General features: G+C 36.4%; 1 protein-coding gene across 1 annotated transcript in view; it reads left to right on the plus strand.

Annotated features, from left to right (window-relative positions):
- Positions 1-500: 500 nt before the first annotated feature.
- Positions 501-22,754, plus strand: part of NDFIP2 (Nedd4 family interacting protein 2) — a gene marked incomplete at its 5' end in the record, with an annotated part of 25,929 nt that continues 3,675 nt past the window's right edge. Inside the window, 6 exons of the mRNA XM_010021487.1 lie at positions 501-663; positions 2,170-2,297; positions 5,645-5,704; positions 8,948-9,035; positions 17,469-17,593; positions 20,203-20,269. Coding sequence (XP_010019789.1) covers positions 501-663; positions 2,170-2,297; positions 5,645-5,704; positions 8,948-9,035; positions 17,469-17,593; positions 20,203-20,269 — 631 coding nt within the window. The remainder of the gene's footprint in view (positions 664-2,169; positions 2,298-5,644; positions 5,705-8,947; positions 9,036-17,468; positions 17,594-20,202; positions 20,270-22,754) is intronic.

Here is a 22,754-nt window from a genome sequence, read left to right on the forward strand (position 1 = left end):
TTCTTGTGGAAATTGAGTAACAGGAGTCTTTTTTCTCCATTTATTCACTGCTTCCTTTGTCATGAGGTTGTGACTTTTCTTTGGGATGTTGGAGACTTAACAGCAGGCAACATCAATATACATTTTATGAACATATTATAGAAAAAAATGCAGTGGTGTTAAAATATTAACATAATAGAAAGTAGTTTATAGGCAGCATTTTTACATATAGTAAACATTAAACCCCCCAGATTTTTAAGACTCTGTGAAATCACTGGTGAGAAGAAACCTAGTTCTGGGGTGGGGGTGGGGACAGAGGCAGGGAAAGCAGTTAAGATAGTCTTTAGCTGTTTGCTTAAAGGGATTTGACAGGACTACTTAAAGTAGTCACCTGCTGTTTTGTAAATGTTTGTTTTTTGAAGGGTAAGCTTCTCTCTTTTTGAAGACGTTTCTGCACATACTGGGTTGTCATGGAAAGTATTCCCTGAATGTGTCTGAAATTTGTGTGTTTTTCTTGTAAGCTTCACAATGAGGATGACCCCCCAGAACCTTCAGCGGCTGAGCAGCCTTCCACGTCTACTACTGAGACTGCGCAGACTCCCCAGACAGCAGCCTTATCCGAAGCAGATACGTCCCCTCCACCATACTGTAGCATAGCTGTTGTAGAAGCAGCTGCAACCTCAGGTATTTTTTTTACATAGCAATTTGTCAGGGAGGAGTATGTATGAATCAGCACTTGGTTCAAAGTGATATGATGCTGTGGTATGGTTTCTGGTTGGGTGTTTTCTTTTTTTCCCTACATACACACAATTAGAGCAGAAAGCTCTGCTTTCATGCACAGCCCTTTGTCTGGTTAGTTCAGAAGCAGCACGCTGCTAAATTACGGTGATTGTTCCAAATTAGTAGGCTAAATGGATGTTCATTAATTAGTATAATAGGTTTTATTTAAGTCTGCCTGTAGTTCAGTTCCACATTTAATCTACATCTTTGATTAGTAGTCCATTATTAGACCTCAGTAGCAATTACCATCAAAACCCCAAACCAACAAAGCACTGAATTGTCAAAACTCAAACTTCTTAAGTATGCACCATCATTTGGTGAAAATATTGCCATGAAAAGATTCATTTTGCTTTGAAGGCTATTGATAAAACTCCTTATTGAAAATGAGTAACAGGAGTCTTTTTTTCCCATTTATTCACTGCTTCCTTTGTCATGAGGTTGAAACTTTTCTTTGGGGTACTGGAGACTTAACAGCAGGCAACATCAAAGTCCCTGGTCAGGAAAATTGCTTGAATTTGCCTCTCCCATGTGCCAAATAAATATTTTAGAAGTAATTTCCAACCTAATTTTTCTCATGTTGATTAAAGAACCAATTTCCTATCCCTGTTCTTTAAGACAGTGTTTGCAAGTTTAATACATAGCTATGCAGAACTATCCCTATATAGAACGTCTTTTGTGTTGGTGTGCTGACAAATCTTTTACCAGGTGACTTCTTCTGACAGATCTTTACCACTTAAGCAATCTTGTTACAAACTACTGCTAGCTGTAGGAGGAAGCTCAAGCTGTATTTTAAATAGTTTTTTGTTTATTTTGTTAATACTTCTATTCTATATGATGATGTTCTACTGTTTCAATATTAGAATGAAGTCTGTGGTCCATTTTGATAGAAGGAACGCTTCTGAAAGAGTGTAGTGGTGAAATTAAAATCTTGGAAAAACTGGATTTCACAGAAGTCGAGTTAGTAACAAGGCCATTTTTGTACAGCATGATTATTACTGTACTTAAGTAACTAGCTGATGTTGATAATTAAGAAGGTCTTTCGGGGTTTTTTTAGGATATTTCCGTGCATGTCTCTTGTATGATTTGGTAAAAAGCCTTAGGTTGGAACGCCTAGGGATATAACTCAGATTATGATTTCTTTTTTTCCATAAGCTTGTTGGCTCCTTGCAGAATCTAGGTTAAGGTTTCTACCTTGAGTAGCAACTGAAAGCACTGTTAAGCTGTTCACTATCTTATTTCAGAAAGGGGTGGGGTTTTTTTGTAAGCTTAACAAGAGCTTGAAATACAAATCTACATTTCAGCCTCGGTTGAAAAAAAATTTCTTAAAGCTCAATAGTTACGTGCATATAAAATATAATATTCTTGACATTTTTCTGGCTTAAAAATGCATAACCTCTTTATTTTGAACAGAAACACACAATGAATTTTATCCTGTACCACCTCCATACAGCGTAGCTACCTCTCTTCCTACTTATGATGAAGCAGAGAAGGCCAAAGCTGCAGCAATGGCTGCTGCTGCAGCAGAAGTTGCCCAACGAGTAAGTGATAAAGTTCTGTTTTATTTCAGTTTTGTGAAACATGTTAGGCTAATCTATTTCTAACAGAGTATTTATTAAAATAATGGTGGGCTGGTGATTTAAATACTTTGGATGCTTAAGTTTTGTATTGATAGTGTAAGTTAGTTGTAAAGTGTTATGAAAAGTGTATTGTATAGTTTTGCTCCTTTCTGAGTCATAGCTGCTGTCTAAACAGCTTTAAAAGCCAAATTTTGCCCTGTTTTAATAGTTTGTCCAGTATTGTGTCATCTTTTATTTAAGTAGCCGTTATTAATGTTACTTTGTAGACTTACTGCTCATGTTTAGGGTGTCAGATGTGGGGGAAAAAAAAAAAAAGGCGAAAACAAACCCACAAAAAAACCAAATCAAACCAAAAAAACCCCAAATTAGAGAGGAAGGAGAATTACAACTGTCTGAAATGGGCAAACCCCCAAATAATGCAGATCTTTTTAAAAGTATCCATGAAAGCATTAATACTGAAGTTCAGAGAAATGTTCCAAGTACTTAAAAAACCCAACACAACCCCCCCCCCCACTATGAATTATGCTGAACACTAAAGTAAGTAATAGGAATATATCCAATGTTTATAGTTTTGTGAGAATGAACATTATAAAGAATCCAGTCTTCAAAATAGAAAATTGGTGTTGCAATTAGTGTCAAATGTTAGTTTTGTAAGCAAAGTTCTTCCCTTTTTTCTCCCAAGTTTTGGAATATGGAAATTCTGCTGTTCAGTAGTATTGGATATAATATACTACACTCAAATTAGGCATCCAGTGCTTTCACTAAAAATCTCCACCTTGAGATCAAATGTGGTTGCATTTGAGATGCATTAAAAGTCTTACTGGTTGCAGTGTGCTTGTGAGTGGGGAAAAAATTTCCACTCACCCAGCGGAAGGCTGTTCCTTCTTTGGCTGCTGTGCAGTAATCACAGTGCACAGCATTCACTGTAAGGTATGAACAGCTAAAGTTTAAGTTGGATTTGTGTATCATTGCCAGTGAAGGCAAATCTGTTTACTAAATGCAGTAGAGAACCAGGGACATTTAAATGGTTACTTGCCAAGTTTCTGCTATGAGGTGATGATATCCAAATGTAACCTTTTAACTGCTTTAACAGGAGTGTGGGTTCTGTGTAGTCTGTCCTTGCTGCTTACCATATTAAAAAAAACTTGTGCTGAAATGCTGGTCTGAATGGAACCCTTAATCTGAAATTATTCAACCTTTAAACTTACTGGAACATGGCAGCCTAAACCTTAACTTGTAGGGTATCATTGCCAGTCCTGTGACGCTTCAGACAGGTCATGTGCAACTCCCTCACAAGATTCTTGTTGCTTTAAACTTTGTGCATCTAGAACCCTGTGAGACTGAAGTTTCAGACATACAAGCAGTCTTCCTTGACCTGAATTTCACAGGGAAAACCAACACCAAGGACAATAACAACAACAACAACAAAAAAAAAGAACAATAACTCTGAAGTTCTACAGCTTATGTGTTGTGTGAAGAGAAGCCCAGGTTTGGTTGGGCAAGGAGGTGACTGGCTCAAAGTGAATACAGAGATCAGAGAGAATGGGTGTAAGTCAAAATAAGAAAAGGCAAAGGTGAATGGAGAGCAGTGTTATGGAGGGAGTAAATAGAGATTTAAATGGGAAACAGGAGGGAGAAGGATAAACTGGGACTGGTGGAGAAAGAAACCTAAGTGGGGACAAAATGGGTTACTGACTGGGAAAGGAGCTGAAACTGGTGTGTGAGAAAAGAGGTTTAGGGAAGGAGAGGAATGTGGAGTTAAGAGGTAAGAGAATTGAATATGGTGACAAAGTGACAAATAAGCTTTTGTATAGTCTGCTTTTCCAAAACATATGGTAGAACTTGACATTCAAGTACTAGGTGCTGACACCACAAGGATTTCACTCACTTAAGAAAAATCAGTAGGAACACACCATCATTCCCCCAAAGCAGAGACTGGCTAAGAAGTTACAGACCTATGGCAGTACTAAGTTAGTATCAGAAGTCCACTCAGTGTACTGAACAGCCACATCCTGCTGATGGCTAAAGATCTCAAGTTTGATAGAATTTCTGCTCAGTTCGCTTCTGTGGGGTTTTTCTTTTGTAGTTGTTTTTTGTTTGTCTTTAAGCACATGGAGGCACACACATAAGCTGTAGTAAGGCAGTAGTATTAAGGTTGCAAAGCTGAGATTTGGGGAAAAAGAGACGCTGAAGTTGAGTTCCAGTTTTATAGATGATATTAAAATTATGTACAAATGTAGTTTTAATTAATGCCATTTTAATTACCTTACCACATGATGCTGCCACAAAATCTCTGCCTTATTTAATTCCTCTGATGGATTTACACTAGGGTGGATAAGGCTGTGTAGTAAGACTGTCTTCATCTGGCAGATGACTGGAATAAAAAAATGTCACGTTATGGTTACAGTGGTGGTTTGCTGTCTTGAGCAGAAGGATTTTGATCCTTAGCTCTGAATACCTGTGGAGGAACAGTTAAGTGACTTAAACTTTGCACTGCTGGTATGTAGTTAATTGTTTTCTCACTTTCATTGTCATGGAGATCACAAGCAGTGACAGCTGAAGACGATATCCGACTTGTATATTACACACGTTGCAAAACATAAAGGTTATAAGATAATTTTTTCTGTTTTTATTTTCAGCCTTATGAAATCAGTGCTCTTGAGAGTGTGAACTCTGCTGTGCTTATCTCTTCACTACAATAATGTGAACAGTTGGAAAAAGTTAAATGTCCTTACGTTACCTTGAGTAATACATGAAGCTGATAGTTATTTCATGGTATAATCCAAAGTGTGCAGTAAAGAAGGCAAAAACCTCATTGAGCAAATGGTATTACAAGGCAGACATTTAATAAACAGCCTTCATATTCCGCTCCCCCCCCCCCCCCAGGATCTTAAAAAGCATCAATGTGATCATGTTAAAGACTTCCATCATAGGCCCTGGATTACAGATTGTATGCATAATCTAAATTTAACATTTACCAAAACTTTTAATTCTTGTTTTTGTAGTTCTTTGTGTAGCTTGTCTTACAAGAATAGATTTTGTATAATCATTTATTTCAAACGCTCCCAGATAGCTCAGTGTATCAAAGAAATTGTAGCAGCTCTATGTCATCAGTATTGATAGCATTAGTTACCTTGACTTTTGATGTTTTCCTTTCAAATTCTCAAGGTCAATTTTGAAAGGTCAATTAACATGGGCAGAAGTATTTCTAACAGTTAAATGACTTGTTTGTATGTTGCAATGAATGGCTTTTACTTAATGCTTTTCAGTTGCATTTGTCTTACTTTTTTCTGTTTTTACATGCTTAGCACGCCCAGTTTAGGGAGTCTAGGAGTCTGTTTGATGAAATATTCCTCAGTCATCCAGAGGTATGGTATAGTTCTCTCTAGTTTAGACTTTAACTATGAATTTTCCTGCTGGCAAACAAATACTTCTGGGGTTCATTGTGCCTTTCACCCCCACCACCATTAACGCTATATTGTTTTGTATGCTGAATGGGGTTTATTGAGTAATTTGACCCTTTCCTCACAAGTTTTTCTCTGTAAATCCACTCCATTGAGAAGAGTTACGTCAGTTTAGTTATCTGAGGGGTTCCTGAAAACTTGGGTTCTTGACTTGATTAAAGGTAATTTTGTCTCACTGTACACCGCACTAGGCTTCAATTTGAAAGAAGTTAAAAAGCATTTGGGGGAAAAAATAGTCCTCTTTTTTCAGAATACAACAGAGAGCACTGTAGTTTCAGAGGAGTTAATAATTTGACTTCAGTGGATGCTGTGTATCATTTGATGTTCTTTTCCTTAGAGCAATTACTCTGTGTGACATGCCATTTATGTTGATAATGTATTTTCTTGTTTAGATCTGTCTCTGGTCATAGAAACAGCAAGTTTTCTGTTTATACGAATCTCAGCATATTTAGCAAATAAGAAATACTGTCCATGATCCTTAACCTGGCTAAATTTGTCAAAAATCAATATGAGATACTGAAACAATATTACATATTTTATGGATTTGTGTGTTTTGTTAGACGACATTAAGAAGAAATATACATATTCTCATTGATAAAAACGTCCCTAATAAAATTATTACTATCGAATTGCATTTAGTTCTGAGCATCAGCAGAGAGGACAGTCATTATTCACTGTCTGTTTTCCTTGATGAATGGTGGCAAACATTAATGTTTTGAAGAAAGACTGGGGCAGTTGACACCAGCTGGTTCAAACGAGAGCACTGTGAAAGACAGGCAATATTAGAGGGGCTTGAGCAGTGGCCAGTTAGTGTCTTCCGTCTACAGGACCGATCATAAACCCACATAATACTAAATGATACAGATGGAGGTTGAACGGAATTTAAGCGCAGGAAACAATTTATGATAATTTTCATATGCCAATTTTTGGAGACAGTAGATAGAACTCAGTTTAATATAATTTCCTTTAGACATGGATGGTGATAAATTACAACTTGTTCACACTTAACCCAGTAGTGCCTACTTGCAAATGTCTGCTCTCATGTCCCAGGGCTGTATATTGACCTGTGTTTCTCACATGTGTAAGCCGTAAAGAAACCTGTGCATATAAAGAAACCTGCTAAACTTGTTATTGTAGTTAAGCAAAATTTTCTTTTTCTGAAGCAACATTTTGCATAGAGTATAATTCACTAATTAGTTTGGAAATACCAGTATGAGCAGTACAATAGTTAGCTGTTTAAAAAAGATCCAAAAACTATTTTAAATGGGGTTATGGGTTTTTACAGACCTTCCGAAGTTAAAATTCAGTATTTTTTTTGTTGTCCTGACTCGAAAAAGGAACGTTTGTAACATAGATTTTAGAGATAAGCACATTCAAATGCAGCTCTTTGTTTAATGCATTTTCAGCTCTCTCCTTTTCTTCCTCCCACCCCCCTACTCTCCCCCTACCCTCTGTCTTGTCGCTGCAGCAGTGTTGAGCTAAATAAACTAATGCTTTCATAGTCGCTTAAGATGACCATTTAGGGACACCTGAAATTATGTAGAGTTGAACTATACAGCCCCTTAAGATTGTTGTTCAGCTAGCTTTTTGTGCTTGCGTTGGAATTGTCTATGTTGATAGCAGTATTTTTGAAGTAAGTTGTCCAGTGCAGAGTCTTTCTTGGCTAATTAATCTGAAACAAGAGCACAGACAGAATTTCACGGCATGTTTCGAAGGGTAAAGTTGGCTGCCTTGAGTTGGTACAGTTCGTTGTAGCATAATTGCTATACCCTGTAAATTAGTTTGATGTGTTGACAAAGGTGAACATCTGTCACATGACAGAGGTTTAGGTCACTGTGACTGTTTAATGCCCGTTTAGTTATGAGCTTAATATACAAGGTGTCCCTGCCCACGTCAGGGGTTTGGAACTAGATGATCTTAAGGTCCTTTCCAACCCAAAACATTCTATGATTCTATGATAACATTTGAATAATGTGTTAAAATCAGAATTACATTTTTTCAGTAGTAATTGTTTGTGGTGGGTAAAGTAACTAGAGAAATCTCGCTTGAACTGATTTCCCTTGATTTCATTTTTATTAATATGTCATTTCTTCTCTTAATTCTCATACATAATGATTTACTGGAGAAAAGAAATAGCAAAAGAATGTTACTCAAGATTTTTTTTTTCCGTATTACTGCTGCTACTGACAGTATTACTTGTATCATCCTACATTGTTTTGATGTTCTTCATTTAAGTATAAAAATGGTGTGTTTCACTAATTTTACAGTTTTCATCAGGCTGTCTTTAGTAGGTGCTGTCATCATGAAAACCTTTACGTTTGCCGGTCTGCAGCTGCAGCAATCTTTTAGTTATGCATGTAACTGTGTACCTAAGATCTGCCAAGTTCTGTTGAGAAATCAAGTGCTGAGAAGCATAAACCCCTCATACTTTCAGTAGTTTAAGATCTAGTATTTTGACACGATGGGAGAAATCTTTGGATCGTTTTGACTGACATCTTTGTTTACTTTTGTTTGACCTAAACTCAAAAACTGCACAGTACTTTAGAAGGCTTTTTAAACGCTTTTAATCTGTTCGCGCCCTCTAGTGTCCCTAGAGATTTTCTTTCCTCTGCATCTGTTTTTTTGTGGAATATAGGATAGTCAAATTGGTTAGTGCAGTGCTGTTGCATCAGCAGTTTATTTTAAGATACTAACCTTACTCTAAAATTTTATTCTGTATTTTTGGAAACATAGAAGACTTTTCTGGCAGGAAAAAATAGAACATACTCTGCAGTGACTTCAAAAAAAATTTAATAGTTTGGCTGCATATCAAGATAGCTACAGTAAAAAGAAGTTTCTTTTGGTTTTGATTGTCAAAGTGCTTATCTGAAATAATTTCTAGCTTCATTTAAAAATGAATAGGCAATATGTACATATCTTCTAAAGAACCATTTACAGAAAAATTTGGGCTCTGATAATATAAGCAACAAATAAGACTTGTTTTATCGATACGAATTATTTTTTCCTTTAAAATTCCTTGATGTGGACGTGTTACAGAAATGTCAATTTTCTTCTTCTATCTTTAGAAGCATAATTAATACTTTAATCCTACAGATAGTTATTCTAAAATAAACTTTTCACTAAATTATCACTAACCTGTAAATCCAGGAAGAAGAGTATCCGCCACGGGATGATTTCAGTGATGCAGATCAGCTTAGAGTGGGCAATGATGGCATCTTCATGTTGGCATTTTTCAGTAAGTTATCTTGTATCCCAGACCTACTGAGGTATATCTTAATTGTACCTTTTTTTCTATGGAATATAAAAGATAGCTGTGATAAATTGCATTAATGTACTGTAATGAATTGATTTATTTTTTTTTACCTGTACACAGATATAAATGCTTCCTGTTCCAGATTTAGCAAGTATGTTGCACTTTTTTTGTGTGGTATCTGCCACAGATAAGGGGACAATGTAAAATCACATAAATGTTTTGAGGCATAGCAAGGCTGAACTGTTACCTATGGATTGGGGAGTTCTTGCATCTTCTAGTTGAACTTGAATTAAAGGTTGGATCACAGAAGTCTGACAATTGATTTTTGAGTGGAAAAAAAAAGAGAAATATGATGTGCCGTATAAAGTTGCTGATGCTAGTGTAGAGAATTAAATAGCTGTGGGTGGATTTTTGGAACAAATCCAGCCATGCTCATTTTCAGCTTGAACTAACCACTATCATATGAAAATGTCTTTGGTAATGTCTGATTACAGCCAGCACTGCTTATAACACTTCTTCAGGTACTGTGTTGTGCACTGTGCATGTTTTGTAAGTTATGTACTGCATTGAGCAAAGTCAGATTTAACCACTGTAAGTTGTTTCTAGAAAGAAGCTGCTTCTGTTTTGTTAATTGTGTATTTCCTCCTAATTTCTGAGGATATTTTCCCTTTCTAAAATAAATGTGTCTGGCAACCTGGATGGAAGCCAGGGATTGTGTCAGGGATGCAGCTTTTAAATATTCATCAGAATGAAAGCTGATTAAGATCCAGTGAAATCTCCATTATGTCTTTCAACATAGATCTCACCTTAGTTCTTTGTTCTTTATTGTCTTTCACAGCCTCTTTATTTAACTGTTTCAGGTGCAGGTTACAGAACTTTAACAGAAGGCTTTTTTCATGTTGGCTTATGATGTACTGGGAGAATGGATGTTTGCATCCTTGAACAAAAATACATGTCTACCTCTCATAGCAAATAATATAAATACATCTGTAGGGTAACAAATGAGTTTTGTAGTTCGACCTCTTTCTGTAGCTGGACCATAGAAAGGGTATATATTCTCGGGTCAAAGGCAGGTATGGCTTTGTTTCTTTTTCCCTTTTTTCACCTTCTGTATGTGCTACAACTTTTTGTGTTTAACCTATTGAGGTTCTGTATTGTCTAAACTTGTTCTTGCTTTTAAATTCTGGTTCAGGCTTTCGTTAGCACTGCACTTGGACGTCAAGTGGATTGTTGGCTCTAACATGTTTTAAGTCCATAAAATTACATTTGTTCAAAACTATGTACCCAAAATGTTGTGTCCGCCTTCAATAATGCAGACATTTACTTGGGTAAACTGACAGCTTTCTCTTCAAATAGCTGTTTAGCTAAGACTGCACAGAGCACTGCTTTTACGCATTTAACAAAAATACTTTATAGATCATATTTTTTTGTTACTTTGAAATTCTTACTGCAAACTTTACTTGTCTATGAATGAAATGCATAAAATGAGTGCTTACACGTTGTAAGATACTTATGCAGGTCTATGTTTAATTGAGATCTGTGATAGCTGTTGTGGATACAGGCTACATATGGAAATTGAGAAAGTTTACTTGTTGTGCTCATAGTACAAGTTCACAAAAACCCAGAGCACATAGCTGTAGTGTAATTTTTAGTAGCTTTTCATAGGGAAACTTGAGAACTAACCAAAAATGAGCTTAACTTCGTGAGGGTAGACCGTAAATAACAGGTGGTGTATTCCTGTCACTCTAATAAGGAGATCTCCTCTTCTAATAAGGAGATAAAAGCCTCTGTTAAGTTGATGTATGTAGATTGAAGAGAGCAAGAATTAAAATGAAATTTACATTATGGCTGTCTCTTGGGTTGCTTTTTCAGGTGGCATATGTTTAAATGCTACAAGTAGAAGGGGCACATCATAGCCTAGAGTAAGCTCCCTTAGTTAAAGTGCAGAACTGTCAGAAACTGCTGTCTAGTGAGAAGAGCATGGAATGAATGGCTTGTTCCAGATGTGCTCTCCCACCTCCTCCCGTGAGTGACTGTTAGTACAGCATTGGTAGAAAGATCCTGGGGGGAGGGCAGGCAGGGACAGGCTGCCTTTGTTTTAAATGTAACACAGTGAAGTTAGCTTTTTTTTTTAATTACTGTCGTGGTTTAAGCTAACCCAGGACAATTACATTTTATTCAGTTGAAGTATAATAAAATAAAACATTTTGCTAAGCTTTCCTGACTGTTGCAGCCTGGTCTAGTGGGAGGTGTCCCTACCCATGGCAGGGGTGTCAGAACTAGATTATCTGTAAAGTCCCTTTTAACCCAAACTATACTATGATTTTATTGCAATCAACTAGTGATACGTAGTGGCATCTAGTGGTAGCTGCCCAAGTTGCAGCAAATTGCTGTCTTGAGGCCATCTAGTGGCCACATTTGTTTGTTTGGGGGTTTGGTTTGGTTTAGGAGCTGTGTGCATGAGAGTTACAAACCTGTTTCTCATCTAAGTTATAAAGTACTGCTCTGTTTAGCATAACTAAATAGAATGAGACAATATAAAGAATAAAAAGTCCTTTCCATGAACAAGCGGATTTTTTCCTTTAGCATTTGATTCAGAAACTTTAGAAAAAATTGGAAAACAACCTATTTTATTTCTTATATGTGGTAAAATCACATATTTAAGAAATTGGTGTTGCTTGTGAAATCTGTGATTATGTTGACGAGCAAAGAATCTTCTCTGTAGTGATCAGGGCTGGTGCTTGTCCGTTTCTGATTTTGAGGTAATGAATATATTGGTGAACATATTCATTAGTTATTGTATTAATTTTGTGGTGAATGTGAAATGCAGGAAATATTGCTATTGGACCACTTAATATGTTTTTTAATATTACATATGTTAAACTCAGCTGTGCCTTATACAGCATAGTAGACTCTTTCCAGAATGTCAGAGGAAGTTGTTCAATAGGTGAGTGAGTTTCTCAGAATGATTTTTTTGTCATTGTTGTTGGTTTTTTGGTTGGTATGCACAACAAAAAGGAAGAAAATCTGTGCTTTGTCTTTTCATTTTGTAATTGTGATAAAGCAAGTAACTGTCTTGACCCAAAGGGTTTGATTTTCATGCTTAGTCTGTCTTTAGTGGAAGTCTTTTGAATCACATCTGATTGTCTCATCCTGGTTTGTTCTGTGAAGGAGGTTGTTTTGTATAGTAAGAAAAGGCTGATATGGTTTTTCCATATGTTTAAGGAGAGCTTGAGAAATATCAACTAGCCTTTTCACCTGTGGGACCCAGAAGGAATTATGGAGCTCATCTGGATTCTCTGAAACCATGGAAAGGAGTTTTGGGTTGTTCCTACAACCTGGAAATAATGGATATTATTAATAATGGACCTCATAGATAATAAGGAGGAAGAAGTGGAGAAAAGTGTTTGATGATACAGCTGAAGTTTAAGTTATCATATAGAGATCTGATTTGTTCTTTTTGAACAACATCTGGGCAATTTAAACACTGCATACAACTCATGATGTGGAAAAACATAATGTACATACTGTCCTAGATTCTGTATTAGAGCAGATAATAGCAATACCAAAATTTCGTAAATCAATGTTCATACAGTTTTCAAAGCTAATAGATGCTTTAAACAGTCAGTAAACTGCACACAAGCTAGGGTATCTACTTAGGGGGTTTCAAGCGGGTACAAGTTATAAGGCAGAGTTATAGCAGAAGCTCAGGATGAGCACAGCCTCCGGTTGTATGCTTCTTCAGGAGTGATAAGCATGGTGTAAATTTCTGGTGGCTGTATTCCTCTGTGTGAATTTAGGATACCTGACTTCTGTATATTCACATCACAAATGTTGTGCTGGTTCCCCTTAGTCATGTAGGAGAAGCTGAGGGGAAGTAATCTGACTGAAATCGCAGATGTTGGAAAGAGATGAAGGAACTGGTTACGGCATGCTTGTTTCTCTAGTTATCAGGCGAGCCTGGCTGACTTCTGTACATAATCACCTAACTTGTTTCTTAATGTAGAAAAAAGTTGACTTGCATGGTTTCTCCGTATGTATTGAATATAATACAAAGTAATTGGAACAAGGAATCTTCTAGTTGGCATTAAGAAGAATTTACCAACAAGGGTAATGGAGCAGTAGAAGTAAATTGCCTAGGGAAGTTTTTGAACATTCATCACTGAGTAGAAAAAAAAAAAAAATTGTTGAAGTTGGTAGCAAATGCTTCTAGTGATCATCATCAGACTTAAGGTGAGCCCTTCAGGAACGAACAAAAATGTGTACTAGTTTAGAAATAGAGTAAATTCTTTGAAAGAATGGAAAGAATAATTTCTAGTGGTGTGTGAAGATGTATAAATATTAATTTATTGCTGTATGCTTCGTAAACCTAGGTCAGGTAGGAAATATTAAGCTCTTTGGTGTTTGCTGTATATTAAAATAATAAGTCATTGGACAAACAAATTGGGAAATAAATAGTGTAACGGCATGGTTGCTTTTTCTTATATATATATATATATAGTTGCCATTATAATCTTATCACAGGCTTGAGCCACTGTTAAAATTTGGAACCAACTTCAGTCTTTAGACTGGTTTTGGCTTCTTTTCATGATACTGAATATAAACTTAAGACAGGTGATTAATGTGTAGCTGTGGAAAGCTAAGTAAAACAGATCAGCAAATGAAGTGCAACAGCAATTGAGGAAAAAGCAGATTTGTTCTAGTATGCTTGTCATTATTGTTACATCTTCTAATACATTGCAGTATGTATTACTCAAAACCTTGCACAAGATTGCTTAACTTGACAAACTAAGGTTTTTTTGTTTACTGTAAATTGTGGGAGTATAATGAAAGGATGTGTCTATTGCTTTTAATGGAATGAGCACTGACAAAAAGCAAGCATGAATAAATAAATTATTAATAGCTAAGTACAGGTTTCTACATAATCTTTGCCTTGCCTCTGCAGTTACTTGAGAATGAAAAATGGCAATGGTTTGTTTGTCAAAACCAAGCTGAATTATTTTACTCCACCCTCTTTGGAATTGCTGATAGATAAAAGACTTGTGATTTCTAACTTTAATTTTTGATATGAAAAATCCTATGCTGGCTGCTGCCCCTTAGAAGAGGGCTTTTACTGTGGAAATAGCTGATGTATAGCTTCATTTTGCGTATCAGATTTGGAACATGCTGTGCTTTGTATTTTGGCTGGAATTATCTTATTGCAAAATATAAGGAGAAACACAAGTACAGTGTAATTGTTCTGAGTGCTATATAGGATATCAAGAAGACTTTTTATTAAAAAAGGCCTTCAGTCCAGCCCTCCTCCTCCTAAAAAGCAACTTCTTACCTGTTTTTATTGAGTTGTGTTGTTACAAGGAAATAACTCTAGTGGTTATGTTCTCTTTATGTGAATTACATTAATATAGACTTACTTTCTCCTCTTGCTGTCACTTCAGGAATGCATAAATTCAAAAATCTTACATTTTTCAGTACCACTTGTCTGTATGGTGTTAGAGTAGCAAAGAGAGATACTGAAATCATTACGTCAGTGCAGTCATTGTGAGTTTCATCTAAATGTGTGAAGTTTATCAAAGGAAAGAGGACAATAGTTGAAAGTTGGGCTGCAGTATGAATCTAAATGCTAGTGATCTCTGGCGTAGGAAATGATTCTTGTTGCAGAGTGGTTGGTCTTGCAGTAGGACTCCAGAAAATGAACACAGAACCCAGCTGCATGGAGAGAATGAGCAAACGGAAGTTAAGAATGCTTTTTTAATTTAAACATTAATGTGGTTGTAGCAGCTTGTTAGTCTTTTTATCTCACTTTTGGGTATGGCTTTCTTCTTTACGAGAGCGTGTATTAGGATCAGACCAGGAGCATTGTCTGTATGAGAATGCTATGGGAAGCTGAAGTGGTATGAGGGACGAGGTCATCTCTTTAACTCCTGAGCAGTGCCAGTTTTGTATTTCACAAAGTGAGTGGATGCATACAAATAGTAGATGTTGGTACTTCTAGGGAAGATAGTAGATACTTCCTCTTACTAGTCTCTCCCTTCACCATGCTATTTTTAATCTTATCTTGATGGAGAAACCTGTGAATAGTGTTGGAACATGCCAATACCTTTTCTTTCAAGAGTTGGGCAAATAATTCAGTGTTAAACATCCATCTATCCATGACTTCTCCAGTGTCTGTGGATTCTATTTTGAATATCTTTTAGAACAAAGTAGAAGAAGGATAAAATTGTAATTGTCTTCAACTTTGATTTCCCCTCCTGTATTTATGAATGGGAAATCTATTTTTATATCACAAATATTAATCGGTTCAAGTGCTGTAAAAAACCTTATTTTTTCATATATATAACTATTCTAAGTATTCTGGGAATTCCTTTATTCTGCATAGGCCATTAGAAACATGTCTATTTTCTGTATTTTTTAGCATACCTGTCTTTGGGGCCATAATTAAAGTCACCCTTCATGGCTTGGAATAGTGGGGAGAAAGGGAGAGAGCAGTTAAGTTGTTACACTGAGACAAGAACAGAGATGCAATGAAGCATGGCTTCTGAAATCTGTTACTCTTAAAAGGATGGTGGATTTTGAGAGCTTGCTTGAAATAAGGAAATCCTGTGTTAAAAATAATTTATCAAATAAATTACTTGTATTTTGGAAATATAGGTAAATGTTAGAGTCACAGTGTCATTCTGTAGTTCTTACATGAGCAACTTGTCTAGTGGAAGGTGCCTTTCCCATCGCAGGGGGGTTGGAACTAGATGATCATTAAGGTCCCTTACAACCCAAACCATTCTATGATTCTACGATAAGCCAATTTTGATCAATTATTCAAAGTTTAGTGCTGTGGACTTTTGTTGTTGTTGGGTTGTTTTTTGGGGGGTTTGATTGTTGTTTTTTGTTAAGATTAGTAACTAGGATAAAAGAAGGCTTTCTCGTTGCCACCATCTGTTACATATGGCTCTGTCCAAAGCAAGACATTTTCTCACTTCTACAAAATGACTGTGTTGATGTAAACTCTTCCAAAACTTTTCCTGGAACTTCAGTTTCTTTACAGTTTGTGGAATCGCACTGCAGTTTCACAGACAAATTTTGCATTGGTGGGCAAATCATTGCATCTTCATGTGGATTGCTGAAGGAATTATAACAAGGTTTTAAATTACAGAAAAAGAGGTGGTTTATAGATAATCCTCCGAAATTTGCTTTTATTTAAGAAAGCTTCTGATCAATTTTCTGTTCCTAATGTCTCTTGCTGTAAGTGTTCAAACTTTTACTGAAAAGACAGACTCGGTTTTTTTTTTTTTTTTCTTTTCTGTGGTGATTTAATGCCTGAATTTGATGTGGGTTTTGCTTTTTCCCTAGGTTTGGGGATTGAAAACATTCAGGATTTGTGTGCAGGGGTTTTGTTCTTCTGCCACCCTTCCATTCCTGCTTTTCTGTGGTGATTTAATGCCTGAATTTGATGTGGGTTTTGCTTTTTCCCTAGGTTTGGGGATTGAAAACATTCAGGATTTGTGTGCAGGGGTTTTGTTCTTCTGCCACCCTTCCATTCCTGCATACTGTGGGCTTCCCTAATGTTTTCAGTTTTCCACTGTCTTGCCCTCTCCAGAACTCTTGAATTATCTTCTTCTCCCAGCTCTTTCGTTTGGAGCGGGGGTGTGTGTGTGTTTCTTTTTAGTTGCCCTCACTTACTTCCAAAGCTGGGACATCATTAAGATGGGAATTCCCACACTTTGACCTAGTGCACCCCAACTCAAGTCAGTACACATGATCTTGTTGATTGCCAAGTACATATGAAACTTTAACTTGTAAAACTACTGGGAGGTGTGTGAAAGTGTTAATTAACCTAACAGTGATAGTCATGCTAAATGTCCTTTTTGTTTCTCTAAAAGAGAAGACAGTAACCAATGAACCATCAGCTTCTAAACTTATCTTCATTTCTGTACTATGTTGACAGAGCAAGAGCGGATTCTTTTATTCTGTTCGATCCAAACTGGAAAAAGCTGAATATGCAGCCTTGATACATGCACGTATGTGTGCATATAACTATATTTTTGGTTATAAAAGTGTAGCAAGGTTTTTTTCTTTGTTTTAATTCAAGTCTTGTATGTAATAGACCTTTGTTTACATTTACCCTTCATGTCTACTGTCATCTGGTTAGATTTCCGTAGCAGTGTAATACTTCCTTTTATGTTGGAATTTTCTCTTGTTTAAAGTAGTAGGTTCCAGCCTGTTTACCATTTGCTTTGTTATTAAGTGACTATACCATGGGGAATGTCTGGGTTCAAAGTCAATCTCTCAAAGCCTGAATTACAGGAAGGGAATTACTGACTGTGTAAGCATGTCCTTATTAGTTTAAAAGTAAAATTAATGTTGTGGCTGTTTGCTTAGCTATACAGATTAACAGAAGCTACTGTTTCTTTTATTTTATAGTGGCATTTATTTTCAACTGGATTGGATTTTGTTTATCCTTCTGTATAACAAATACCATAGCTGGAAGGTATGGTGCAATCTGTGGATTTGGTCTCTCCCTGATCAAATGGATTCTCATTGTTCGGGTATGTTTCATGATTCACACTGTTTGTAGAACCAAACTGTAACAATTTATTCAAGGATATATAATAAAAGCCAGTATATTCCAGTGCTTAACGGAGCGCCTAGAATTTTCCCAACTTCCACTTTAGTAGAAAATTTACTTGCTCTATAGTCATATATGCTTACTAATGATGAAGTTAATCTATTTTTATCTGACATAGCATCTTACGTTCATGCTTCCACTAAAATAAAATGCAGAATGACTCATTCTTTGCATAACTACTTAAGAGCCTACAGAAGAAGTGGAGCAAGTACCTAAAATGTCACTGTTATTTTGGTGTCCTGTATGAAAGATTTATAAATGGCTTATCTGGGGGAGGGAGTGGTTCAGAAAAAAATGTCTTCCTTTTATCTGATTCTTTTATTCCTTGTAAGATACATACGAATCAAATCAGAATTGACTATTTAGCCACATTTTTACCATCTAAGATGCTCAATTTCTCATATTTTCACTGAAAGACCAGGTGCTTTTCAGAAAGGTAGGTTAGCCAGATGGAAGTTACTTAGCTTGATTAAGTGGATGCTAGATGAAACACAGTGATTCTTTCTGAACTTGAAGTCGGTATGTCTGTGGACACATCATTTAAAAACTCATCCTGCTTAATGAAGAAAGAGATCTAGGATCACTTTGCTGTAGTGAAGATTATCACGTTCCTGTGTTGTCTCCCTTTCTAGAGACAATAGCAGAAAGCTTATGATGTGTATGTCACAATTTTATTTTAATGGTGATACATAAGCACGTGTGTGTACACGAAATTGCCTGTTTCTTTGTTTCAAACTTCTCCAAAGTATTGTGCTACGCTCTCTCACTCAGGATCAATAGTACAAAACTTTATAGTGTCTAAATAGCCCAAGTTCATACATGTTCTGTGTACCAGTTTTTACTTTGGGGTGTAGGGTAGAGTGGGGTACAAAGCAAAAGCACGGTTTTGCCCTTGGAGAGGTTTTGCAGCCATGGCTGCTTCTGCCTAAACAAAGTGTGAGAGTCATGCACGTGTGTCAGTGTTGGATTGCTGGTTTTAGTAGATCTTCTTTCCAGTTAAATACAATTGTGACTTTTAAAAAAAATGTATTGGGATGTATGTTTAGAGAATTAAAAATACTGGCTATCAAGTCAGATGGGATTAATAATGTTTGTCAACTTCTTGGGAATTGAGTATTCATTTAATATTTTAATGAAGGGTCAAAATTAAAATGCTTACCCTGATGAATATAGAAATGTCATTATTTATATAGGGATAATGTAAGTACCAGTTCTTCAGTTCAACTTAGAAATTCTGTTTCTTGCTACTTTTTTCTTGGATTGCCCATATAAAGGAAAACATTACAAGATTAAACGTCTAAAGAATTCACATCATCTGGCAAAAATGTGGATCTTGGTGCATAGTTACTTGAAATGAAAAACAGCTATACATGGAGTTCTCTAAGTGTCTTGGATTTTAATCTGGTTGCTTATGTGGCCCAGTCTCTTCTGTCTCTCTCTCTCTTTCTTTTCCCTTTCCTTTTTTTGGTTGGATTTTTTTTTCTTTTTTTCGTTTGTTTTGGGTTTTTTTTCATTAAACTGAATTGCATGCCTTAATTACTTGATTTCTTGGTTGATACTGCTGAAATGTCCTAGAAATGGCAAATGGGAAGCACTGTGGCAGGGTGCAGTAAATATACTGAGTGATAGCAGGATGGGAAGCATATGAGAAGTGTGCAGAGCTATTAAATAGCTATTTTATTCCTTCTGTCAAGTTTTCACGCATCTCTCCATTCCTACTTCTTATGTGAGTTTTGGAGACATTTGATTAGCCTTTTTATCAGTGAAGCATGCAGTCTGGAGTCTGGTAAAGGCACAGATACCTGTCTACAATACCATCACACCCTGCCCTCCAGCTGCCTCCCACATCACAGGGAGGACAAAACTGTCTACCATGGTCACTAACAGGAACAGTTGAAATGCCACTTCAAGGTTCATTTAGTTGCGTTCAGCTCACTGCTGGGAACTGAATGCTGGTTTGAAAATGAAAAGACTTTAATGAGTTGGGGGTCTTTATGGGGCTGGTATTCTTGGCAGCGATTAACAGTAGGGGGTATACAGAAGGTCAAAAGCTCTTCTTTTGAGGGGTCAGCAGAACATCCCTGTCTGATAAGATTAAACTAATGTGGCTTTTCGTGTTAATATCTAAAGCAGCAGGCTGCTGTAATGTGTTTGGGATGGCAGGCACTGGAGGGAAAAAAGGAAAATTGATAATTGGTGATTCATTATAGTAGAAAATGTCAGATTACTCTGCCCAGTAATACAAAGTTTTTAATACATATATATACACACACGTGTATATTTTATATATATATACACACACAAGTTTTTTTAGAAGTTTTAAAATAACTTTGCTACAGACCAGCTGACACTGGAAGTGTTACTTGTATGTTAAATTACTGCAGAAATACCACTTTTGCATTTTAGTTGAATATATTACTTGTTTTCAAACTTGCTTTTTCCTCTGTGCTTTCTGTATTTGCATAATGCATTAAATATGTCTTAAATCATCTCTTATACTGCAGCTAAGCTTTGTGTATGAATTTTCAGTTTTCAGATTATTTTACTGGATATTTCAATGGGCAGTACTGGCTTTGGTGGATATTTCTTGTACTTGGTAAGTGGCAGTTGAAAACATTTCTATTTTGATGTAGAGGTACTTAAAGGTGAATCATGTCATTGCAGATAAGAGTTCTATAATATGTTTAGCTGTGTGTTTTTCTGAAACTGCTGATAGTTGTGTGTTATTTTTATTTCCATAGTGGTCACGAGGTTATTGGTTACCATATTGATCTTATTGTGTGAACTGCAGACTATTCAAATAACCATCAGCTCAAAAATTTTTGTTCTACATATGTGATTATGAACATACCTGAGACTTGTAGTTTGTGCTTTTTAAGCTGCTTCTACTGCTTTGGGCGTGCAGAACTGTATAATGAAACTTCACCTTTATGTAGAGCACATACTGAAAAGTGAGTGATCTCTAATACTTGCATGTATAAACCTGAATGACAAGTATTAAATTTTAAGAAATGTGACTGATCCCAGGAAGGCAGTCTGCTGACTTGTACGTAAGTCACAAAATGTCCTTTTCTAGTCCTTTGAAATGCATACTGCATCAGTAGTTTCTCAGTCAGACAAGAGAATGGCTTCATGCTTTCTGATCACAGTGCTCCTATGATGTCAGCTTTCTTTTAAGAGATCTCGCTGCCCATGTTCTTATATGCATCAAAATCTGCTTTTCTGTCTGTTTTTAATTAGGATATACCAAACCCCAACCACTGTACCTTTTTTTTACTGTGGATTTTATAATTTGAATATGGAATCTGGAATGATTCACTTTTGCAGAAGTCAGTGCCACTATCCATTTTATTTTCTAGCTCTGAAGCATATTTCAGTAGGTGGCACTCTTCCCTTTGAGTCAATTGACTCAAATGGCTAACAGCAAATGTTAGAATGAATGTTGAGTAAATTTAAAAACCAAACTAACAAAAAGCCCTGAGATTCTGACTGTTTGTGACTCGCTATTTATCTCACAAGAAATGCCTGAAATCTTAAACTATGTTTAAAATTTTCTCTATCTGCCGTTTAGTAAAGTTCAAGGGCATTCATCAGTCTTCTTAATACTCAGCTTGCTTTACTGTTGTGCACAGTTTGGCACATTACAGCATCAGTCCCTTGATTGCTTTCATACTCTGAGGTGATTGTATTTAACTAGGAAGTGAAATGACTCTTTTCAGGTACAAACATATCGAGATAAAGATTTAATTAAAACAAACCTTCTGGTGCCTGACATTGAGGTTAGTCACTTTTTTCACTTGAACGAGAATAGCATGTTCTTCCACTAACATTTTCCCCCACTGTGTCTGTGGAAAAAATCTGCATTTGTAGATCCTCTTTTTACTGTTTTTTGCAGCACTTGTTCAGAAGGTAGCTGTCTTAGATTTAGGAAAGCCCTAGTTTCAGTCTTATATGTTTGAAGATTTTTTTTTCTCCTTTTTTTGTAGTTTAGTTTAACTTTCAAATTTGTAATATATCATGGAATAAAAGGCACTGTGGGGCATGCAGTGTACATCCAACAGTCAAGGTTCTCTTCTGTAATGAATGTTTTGCATGGAAAAAAAAGTCGAGAGTGTTTTTAAACTGATAAAGTGGATATAGTGAGATTGCTAGAACACCATAGAAGGATTTAACCCAACAGAGCTACTTAGCAGCACATGGAGGAGTATTATTGAGTAGCGGGAGCACTGCCAACCAGATCTGTATTTCATTGTTTCGGGTAACTTTCCCATTAGAGCACACAAAGTAGCATGTCCTGTGTTTTTTCAGAGGTGAATTAACTGAGTTGGATTCTTTCCTTTTCATAGTCCTTCTGACATATTTGAGCCCACCTATTGCCATCTTCTCCTCTCCTCTGGTGTTCACCTGTTTGTTTCTGCTCCCTTCCCTTCTGCCAGCATCTAGAAAAATCTGCTTGTGCTTCATGGCAAAGTGAAATGGTCTGCTTCCAAGGAGCTGTCATTTACAGTGAACAAATTGGAGAGAGACAATTCTAACTTTAAAATTTAAACCTTAGCTGATGTTTCTTTCAAGGACCACAGTGGAAAATGGGGTGGTGGGTTTTTTTTCCTTCCCTAACCAGAGAAATATAAAATATGGGTTGAACTTGGACTGGTTTTCCCACATGTGTAATGCAGAAAATATGCTTTCAAGTACCGTAAGAGCTGCCTGTCCACCTTGTGCTGTTTCAGCTGCTTTTCAGTTGGACAAGGGACTATCTCCTGTAACATCAGGGTAGCAGCTTTGGTAACAGACTTTTGATGCAGATCTTACTGCCTTCTTCTCCAGACAGAATTCACCTTAATCACAGAAATGTGTTTGGGCTTAGGTCAAAGTTCCACTGATTAGCAGACTGTTTCGTTTGTTTGTTTATTTGTTTTGGTTTAGGGGGGTTGTTTGTTTTCATTTGAATGTCTGTTTTAATGAGGCTTTGGTTTAAAAAGCATAAGGAAGGTTAAAAAAAAAATAAAATCACAAACAAAAAGCAGTTAGGGATGAAATTATTATAAGAAAAAGTCAGTGTCTCAGCCAGGACAGCCGGA

This window comes from Nestor notabilis, unplaced genomic scaffold, assembly GCF_000696875.1.
Source record: "Nestor notabilis isolate BGI_N333 unplaced genomic scaffold, ASM69687v1 scaffold17679, whole genome shotgun sequence".
NCBI lineage: Eukaryota > Metazoa > Chordata > Aves > Psittaciformes > Psittacidae > Nestor > Nestor notabilis.